General features: G+C 37.5%; 1 protein-coding gene across 1 annotated transcript; it reads right to left on the bottom strand.

Annotated features, from left to right (window-relative positions):
• Positions 1-10: 10 nt before the first annotated feature.
• On the bottom strand, positions 11-8,797 carry hpcal1 (hippocalcin-like 1). The gene is made up of 4 exons (XM_077220104.1): positions 8,443-8,797; positions 3,352-3,761; positions 2,729-2,834; positions 11-2,367 (listed from the first exon to the last, which is right to left on the bottom strand). The coding sequence occupies exons 2-4, from the start codon at positions 3,727-3,729 to the stop codon at positions 2,270-2,272; spliced, it is 582 nt and encodes a 193-aa protein (XP_077076219.1). The 5' UTR covers positions 3,730-3,761; positions 8,443-8,797; the 3' UTR covers positions 11-2,269.
• Between the last annotated feature and the right edge of the window lie 981 nt (positions 8,798-9,778).

Genomic DNA, 9,778 nt, shown 5'->3' with positions numbered 1-9,778 from the left:
TAGACACCAGTGGCCTATGAATCAGTGGTTTATTGAGAATTCATGCAGACAAATACACTATTCGGTTGTTAAAGATGCAACATTCAGATTCTCACTGATGCTTTGGCTTGACAAAAATATGTCTGGACATCCCAATCCCAGCTGCAGTATACAACCATCATCACAATTAACACTATACAAAATTAGAAATGACTCATAAAGCTTATATATCCAGTACAAATGTTAGTTTTGGCATTTCACTTCAACAATCATTTTACAGAGAAAAAATATATTGAGAGTATTAAAATACCACGCATGCAAAAGAGCAAATTATGAGTATTTTCCAATGTTTCCATTAGCAGAAACTTGAAGACATTTAGTATTTGTTACATTTTATGAAGGTATTTTTCCAACAGCATCTGTACTGTTCATGTTGACACTGGACTGGTAAAAGGAAAAATAGAAACTAACCACCTGTCTGCCATTCTATCTGTGCCATATGTTCAATCGTACAACAGCGTTTAAATATTGAGTAGCCTAAAGGCTGATGGCTGCTGTTGTTTTTTTTGTTTGTTTTTTACTTAAGGGCAGAAATGGTTCTGAAAAGTTTCTGTCTGCTTGTTAGAACTGAAACCAAAATGAAAAAAAATAATTATGCATGATTAAATTGCAAATGTCTGACCCAATTATTCTAGTGTATTTATGTTGATTTGAAATATAAATGCTAAATTTGAAATTAAAATACAATGAAAATTAAACCCCAGCATCCAACAGTAGGCATTTCTTTACTGTTCAAAAGTTTGGTTTCAGTAAGATTTTTTTAAATGTTTTTGAAAGAAATCTTCTGCTCACCAAGGCTGCATTTATTTGATCAAAAATACATTAAAACTGTAATACTATTAAATATTTTTCAATTACTTTCCTATTTTAATTTTTTTTAAAATGTAATGTATTTTTTGTGATAATAATAATTTGTTACATTTATATAGCGCCTTCCTTTACATGGAAAGGGGGATCTCCTCATGTGATGGTGGGTTTTAGCAGGTTTACACACTGCTTAATATTTTTGTGGAAACGATAGATTTTTTTTTTTTTTGGATGGTTTGATTAATAGAAAGTTCAAAAGAACATTTATTTAAAAAAAAATGGAACAATGTAGAAAATGTAATGCATCCTTGCTGAATAAAAGTAATTTCCTTCAAAAAATAAAAATTAAATAATTCCCAGAACTGTTCTGTTGTATTCTGGCATGTTCTGTTACATACTAAAAGAAGCAATACTTTCCATTTAAATGAAGTGGATCACAATTGGTCGGACAGCAGGCTGCTCCGAATGCACCTGATTCATAAACCCAACATCTAACCAAAATAGTGCTCTGGAGATACTTTAGCTTGATTGAATGCAAAACAAATGAAATATTTACAAGCAGAAACTTAATGTTTTGGCTTAATAGCCATTCTGGAAATTTGCATATGGTACGGACTACTCATTTACAGTTTGAGTGGAATGCAAACCATTGAAAATATAAATATTTTTTAGTCACCACTTAAAGATATCAGGAAGCAACGACATATCTGCAGCATCATTCTAGAGAGCATTTGATTTGACAAAAATCGGAGTAGTACAACCAATCATCAGGGGCTCATTTATAAAATGTTGCGAAGAAACCGTCCTACATATAATCTTACGATCATTTCTCAAATGTGCATAAGTTTGATTCAGAGAACAAACGTGCGTATGCCTCTCTTCCAGAAGTGAAATTTATAAATCGCAAATGATCTTGAAATTGTGAGCAGCTGAATGGTCCAAATCCCTGCAATACTCCGACCCTCTTTCACAAGGAAAAGCGCGTACTTCCGCTCAGACCCTGACATGGTGCTAATAATTTTTCCACATCAAAGACCGTTTTATAAATATGAAAGTTGGTGTGTATTTTAGCATACACACACACACACTAAGATCAAATCTGTGTGTACGCAAGTTTTATAAACGAGGCCCCAGAAGAATACGTTTTAAAATGTGAATATCTGCTAAAAGAGAATTTTGACAATTGATTTCAAGGGGTCCTTCACAATCTGACCCGGCCACAACATTATGGCAACTCAGCAATGCCAATCCAAGCAGAATTACATCAAAATAAAAACAGGCTGGAATGATAAAACAGGTCGATGGAACTTTTTTTTAAGCAGGAAAGATAAAGAAATGTGTCATTGATAACGCCAGCAATTCCCTTTTTAAAAAAAAATCTTGTCTTTTCAGTGTGCATGTGAGTGGCGCCTGTCAGCTGCTTTTATAACTGTCGAGAGGTGCTTTGGTCAGACTGCAGTAGTCTGACGATAGAGGGGTCGCTCTTGGCACCTTTGATGAATTCCTCCAGAGACAGTCTACCTATAGATTTGGAAAAAAAATGGGGGGAAAAAAGGTTATTTTGGCCATTTCCAAGAATGACATTTCAGTGGTGATCAAATATCCTGGAACTTAAATTAATCCTAAATGTGGCTTCATTATTCATTTGTGGTTATCATAAGGTTTCCAGATCTAAACATCATTAAAGCAAGATAAATTTACTCAATTTGGCTTAAGAAAAAACTATTTGGGTAAGAAAAGTAAACTTATAAGACAAATCTTTATTGGTTTTACTGTAAAACAAAGGCAAAATATTTTTTACAGTGCACATTTTGCGTGGTTCAACTTTAAGAGTCTATATAAATTTGATCAGTGAGTGGGAGACGGATCTCAGGAGGCGTACCATCGTTGTCCGTGTCCATCTGTCGGAATATCTTATCTGTGCGTTTCTCTGGCGTTGACTCATCCTCAGGCATCTTCATCACGGATGACACCATTTTATAAATTGCCTGTGAAAGTGAATGTAACCGTGTCAAAACATATGGTAGTTTGCGGTCACATGCAAAGGTTTCAGTTTTCAGTCGCAATACGTTTGTCTTTATAATGCTACAACTGATGCAAAAGTTGCATAACGCAGCTGTCACTGTCACAGCTTCAATAAACACTCCATATCAGTGTAATCAATGCAAATGATCATGAGCCTGTTTCTCTGACAGATACATTTAATGTCACTTTCAGATATTGTTTTATAGCATGTCCTCTGATGCAAGTGTAAAAAAGCCATCTATGTTATTAACATCGAGAGTCAACAGTCCCTTTGAAGTAGCGAACAAAGCCTTTGTGTTTGGTCACCATTTGTGGCAAGACCATATGGCCTGTGGAACACTTGATTGAGGAGATCTGTTTATTCAGGAGGTCTGTATCACCAAACATTAGACTGAGCCAATATTGATATGGAACAAGCTGCTCTAAAAACAATGGCTGGCCAGCTAAAATACAGAAATGCAAATGAAACCAAAAGCTCACCTGTACGATCTCCAGCATTTCAGCTCGGCTGATGTATCCGTTGCCGTCCAGATCGTACATGCTAAAGGCCCAGCGGAGCTTCTGCTCCAGGCCTCCGCGCGAGGTCACGCTCAGGGCGATTATGAACTCCCGGAAGTCGATTGTGGCGTCGCCGTTGGTGTCGAAGGTGCGGAAGACGTGCTCCGCGAACTTCGAAGCGTCACCGTAGGGAAAGAAATTGGCGTAGATCTTCTTGAATTCCTCTACCGTTAGGTGGCCAGATGGACAGTCCTTCAGGAAGCCACGGTACCACTCCTGCAGCTCGTGGTCCGTGAACTCCGTGTTCTCCCGCAGGTCGTTGAGGACCTCAGGTCGCAACTTGCTGTTCTGTTTACCCATGACGAAACTCGAGCGCAGACTCTCGCTGCTCCCTGAAGCACAAACACAAAGAAATAAAGTAGCTACTTGGATATTTTTAAACCTACGCAAGCCACAATAAAGTGATTCACATTTCCTCTGCCAGATGTATGTTTCAGAATAATGGAAAACGTGTTAGCCTTCCAAATTGAAGGAGTGGATCCTGGTATCCATGGAAACCATTTAATACCTTGTTAAGGTGAGAATTTATTGACTCCTTCACAGTGGAGTAAAGGGGGGAGTGCACTGAGCAGCATTGCGGGAGGCTCATATGAGGGCATAACTGCCACCAGACCACCTTAGCAACAATCGAGAGGCCGTGGGTTACCAGGGAGATGAGGAAGAAATGTTTTTTTTTTTGCATGTGTGTGGGTAATTTGGAACGGTTGGTGTCTCTTACTGTACATGAGCCTGTGCTTGCGGCGTTAAGAGGGGGCAGAGTGTGAGGCACTGCTCGTTCTATTTAAACAAATCATATAAAGACCATATAAACGGTGAGGTGGCAGGGAGTGAAATTTAACGATAGGTTATATAAGCGACATGGCCATATGCACTCACTTCTATCCTCTCTTTCTACTACAGCCTCTTCCTCTATTCTTTGCATTTTCTGTTCATATTTCTGAATCTTGCTTGTTTACAGTTTAGTACTATAGGGTCACCAAATTTGTTGGGGTCCGGAACGATTAAATTATGAGTTAATTATTAATTTATTGAAAAATACATTTTATAACAATGCAATTCATACATACAATGGGGGGGGGGGGGGGGGGGGGGATACAACTGTCCTAATATCATAATCAAGAAAGAAAGCCTCATTAAAAGCATAAAAATCTTCAAAAGAAAAGCTTTTTTTGTAAGAAGTTTGACAATCTTTAAAATCTTAGAAAAAATATTTGAACAAAATCAATTCATAACCAAAAACGTCATGTGGTTCAATCAACATGCAGCAAAAATGATTTAGGTATTCCTGTGACTAAAATACCTTTTGCCATCTATTACGTGCTATCCACAGAGCAACACTGTGACGGATAGTTTTTTCTACTAAATAAATAAAAACTCATGGATAACTGAGATGGTGTGACCTAAAAACCTTTCATTTTCAAAGATACAGTAAATATATATGTATATCTGCTCCATTTATTACAGTTAAAGCTACACTTTCTAAAGGAGGTACTAATCTACCATTTTACCTAATAGAAATACATTTCACAGGTACTTTCAGACTTGGTTCTCTAGATATGTCCACCTCTTAAGAAAATGGCTTTGCTCCGTTTTCTTAGTTTATCGAGGCCATCATAAGGGTGGCTCCTCCCTTGGATGGAGTCACATGGGTGACGCTACTGGCCTGGCAGCACACAGGCAGGCAGACAGAGACATGGGCGTAACTTGCTGCTCCCTCCCTCTTTTCCCTCAGACACTCACCAAGCCACAAGAAACCCAGAACTTTCCATTCTGAAGGAAAAAATGTAAGCTCATGCTGCTGTCAAATGGAAAAAAAAAATCTGAAAAAAGAAGGGTCCCCATATTAGGCCCTGATCCAGCAGAAATAACAACATCACAGGGGGCACATATATAGAGCAGAGACTCATGAGAGGAGTGAGGAGTTAACACGGCCCTAATTTCCAAAATGCTTGAAAAGCCCCTTGGAAAAAATTTAATCAGAACAAGGAAAGTGACACATTTCCTCGGTTGGAGAGAAGATGGTGATTCACTGTATGCTCCAGTACCTCAAGATTCACAAGCATCCTCTGCCACTCCAGTCATAAACCATAATGCTTTACAGGTTTCACAACTGGTGTCTGTCTGTCTATAAACCATACAAGTCAAAGGAAACTGGAAAACATATCCACCTTATTGTTCACGCAAGAGTGTACGTGGATATTTGTAAATGGAATGTTCCAGTGTCATCCTCTTACAGTAATTTTTATTAGTACCTTCAAACTTGAATTTTTTACCATATTTTAATGTATTGTCTTAATTCTTAACACACTGGTTTGTAGTGCAAAATAGTTTTACCATTTACTGCACTTTGTAATTCTTCACAATGAATTGGAAGTCTCACACATTCACAGAAAACAGCTTACTTCCACATTGAACTTCCGCATTGTTAACACTGGAAAGATTGAGCTCATGTTTCTTATAGGGATAGTTCAGCCAAAAATGAAAATTCTGACATCATTCAAATACTTTCATGTTGTTCCAAACCTGTATTTCACCAAAGGAGAATTTACTGGTCATTTTCCATTCAATTACGAAGAATGGGAACTGAATCCTTAAACTATCATAAAAGCAGTTTATATGTTTTGTACGGAAGTCTTCTGAAGTCTATGATAGCTTTGTGAGAGGAATAGACTGACATTTAGCCTAATGTTTTCACCTTAGTCTTAGGACGAGTCAGTTGAGTGGAACTTGAGAACTGGATCAGACTGATTCATACTGAATGGTTTTGTGAACTGAATAAACCGATTCACTGAAAAGATCACCAACTCAAAAGAACACTGTTCACAAATCAGACATCTTCATGAAGTATCATGAACACAGCGAGCAAACCCTTACAGTAAATTGAATCTGTTTCTCACACAAAGCTATTGCATGACTTCAGAAAATGCATTAGTCATATGAACCACTTTTATAGGGCTTCAGAGTCCTTTTTAAAGTTTGAGCGCTCTAGTCACCATTCATTGTAACTGCATGGAAAGAAATTACCAGTACATTCTTCAGCACAAGTTTTCCACGGAGGAAGGAAAGTTATACAGGATTTTACCGCCAGAGTGAAATGATGACAACAATTTCATTTTTGGGTTAACTATCCCTTGAGTGAAAATAGGTTTTTAAATGTCATTCATTTTATGCACACAAAAAAGACAAAATGTGCAATTCAGCCAAGCTTGTGAGTATTTCGATATGTTATTTAATTTACTGAAGCTGCCTGTTCAGAGGAATACATGTGCATTTGTTAGTTAAACACATTTTCTCAGTACACCCTAAATGCCAGTTTCGTTGAACTTTCTTCCCACCAAATGTTTAACCCTTGCCTGCTCTCTCTCTGCAATGTCTCTAAAGGGAATACTCTGTCACACTAAGTCCCAGTTCTTAAATTGCATCTAATGACTAAACATTCTTTGATGATTTCCACACAAGCCCTAGTTTTTCCAATTTCACTCCCAGTAGTCTTCAATGCACAAACTCATCTTGTTACCCTCCCTCGTCTAAATAAACTAGCCCCCATTACAACACTGCCATTCTGGCACACGTGAATGTTGTGTCTCGCCACCAGATTCCACACACTCACATGACAAGTATTTTTTTCACAGACCAGTGTGGAAAGCTATACAGTGCAACTATTGCCCTTAATTCATTTCCAAATAACAGCTTTCATTACACCCCATTCAAATCAAACAAAGATATGTGCCAGGTTGCCATGTGCACGGATCAAATAGCCAGAAAAAAACGTAACCTGGGAAGTGTGGGAGTGGGACATATTTTGTACACATCAGTGCAATTGAGCATGCAGTTGTACAGTATTCATCTTTGACCCATCATGCATTAAACATCAGCTCAATTAACTGTGTGTGTGCGCGCGTGTGTGTGTGTGTGTGTGTCTCATTAAGCCTTCTATTCCCCAATGTGGCCTAACTAAAATGCACCCTGACAGGTGTCAAGATATCAGTAGAACAGAAAACCCATTTTTTCTGCTGCTCCGACGGACCGGAAAATTACAGGAAGACAAACAATACACTTGTACCCTTGTCTGAGAATTCAGGGTATTTTTCCCAGAAATAGCTTGTCGCTAAATTTAATAATGCCAGGAGGTGTTATAATACATTTCCCATCATCATAAACGGGGAATGAATTTCTCCTAAACAATTTTACCCATTTTGCTTATATTTATCAGAACCAGACCAGAACTAGGGATGGAAATAGAAATGTAATGTTGACAATGGTTCCGGGTTTATTCAGATTCTGATAGCAGGTTGGCAGATATGCCACTGAGATGATTGCAAGGCATCATGGAGCGACTTGATTGGAAAAGTGGGGAATCGACCTCTTACTCCTGCTGTGAAGATCATGCTGTGACCCAGAAGGTGATCATAACGGAGGGGAAATTAAAGAATACAAATGACAACAGAATTGGAATAACTTATTGTTATTAGACCATCTACAGACTGGCACTGAAAACAAGCTGTACTGAAAATATTAATATAACATAAGAGAACTATCATAAGCAGTTTAACTGTAATTATACATTACACCCAGTTGTATTATAGTAACTAAGTAAATTTCACATATATTGAGTCATTTTACTCTGTGGATAATCGATTAATCTAGTGATGCATCCATCAAATTAAATGCAACGGGTAAAATAGAGTCTCTTAGCATCATAAGGTCAGCTTTCCTGGGCATTAAACCCATCCCATTCCTACATGCATAGATTTTTATGGTGACTTGGTCATGAACTAAAAAAAAAAATGTTTCTAACCTAGAAAATCGAAACAACCACACGTGCCATCGTGAAAACCTACGTAAACTGCTAATATGAGACATGAAACCAGTATTTAGCCTGAAATGCATTAGTTTTAGTGCCATAAAGAGTGTATTCATTCCCATTGACCGCTATCATCCAAATAATGGGTTCCAAAAAGCGGCATATGTTGAAAAAATACATTAGAGGCTTTAAAAAAGAAAACAACTTACCTCTAAGAAAACGACAGAGCTGATATATTCTCCAATTTGTCAGCTGTAGCCTTAGTCCGTCTGAAGAAGGAGTGTCCTCACAAAACTTTCAACATTTTCGCTATGAAAAAAACTCACAGAAGCTTGTATATACAAACAAAGAAACTAAATAAGGAATGCTTACACGTACAGGTGGTCAGTCTTGTACTCTAAAAGTTGGAATGTTGTTATAATAAAAAGAGAATCGAAAAAGTTATAACTTGCAGAATATTCTACAGACTCCATAACATCTCAAAGGCGCACTTGAAACCTCATCATTGAGCGAGAGACCCGACACCACACACAGAGCTCTGCTCCGCTGTCAATGGACGAGTCCACCACTAGACTGTAGGGGGGACTCGTTTATCTGAGAATGGGATGACGTTCTCAGATAAACGAGTTTAAAATGAGTTTATAATGTGAGCGTTCTCAAAGATTTGAGAACGCTCACATTATAAACTCATATTTCATGATGTTGGTATCCATGCGATTTAGTTTATGACTAAAACATGTGCAAAATAATAATTTCTGAGCACCCACAATTTTGTTGTGAGGGTAAAACACCCATGCTACTCTTTGGACGAATCCGTACACACCGAAGTAGAGCAGATTGCAATAAAGAACAGTTATTGGTCGCTAGCGGAAAAGAAAGCGCGTATACTGCAGCTGCATTTTTTTTTTTTACTGGATACTAACTTTACTTTTGACAACATAAGCATCATTTATCTAGCCTACAACAGTGGATCCCATAGAGAAATGCTGTCCTATAACCAATTTATACCTTAAACTTGTCAACTTACCATTTTATCGACTTCCATCAACTAAAATGTAAAGTCTCTGAGCCAGCTGTTGGACATATGTGTGTGTGAACCTGACCTCACAGTAGACCTATACTGTAAAAGAAAGAGATATGTAAAGACATTATCAAACACATACGGTTGGGCAACTATACTGTATGATAACAGCCAGGCTATCTAATCAAATGTGAGGGTTTGGATGGGTGACTTTGCCAGTGGTTTTATAGAAATGTTATGACAGTATTTATTTTTATTTTTTACTATACTAATAATAATAATAATAATAATAATAATGCATTTTCTATATTCAGGTTATAAATTGAACCATTTGGGACTGTCATGTTGGTATATTGTCCTCTAAATGGCAATTATACCAATATATATGAATACCTAAGATGCAAAAGCCTCTAAGTCCGTCTAACGTTTTTCTTTAATATAAGGCTATCTAATTATTAACTATTAGGCTAGTATTATCTAATTGTGTACTTTAATTTAACAGCTGACAGCTATTTAACCTGATT

The sequence above is a fragment of the Siphateles boraxobius genome, unplaced genomic scaffold, assembly GCF_051911475.1.
Source record: "Siphateles boraxobius isolate OS27281-9 unplaced genomic scaffold, OSU_SipBor_1 8, whole genome shotgun sequence".
NCBI lineage: Eukaryota > Metazoa > Chordata > Actinopteri > Cypriniformes > Leuciscidae > Siphateles > Siphateles boraxobius.
The sequence above is the reverse complement of the archived record's forward strand: the minus strand, read 5'-3'. Positions and strand labels throughout refer to the sequence as shown.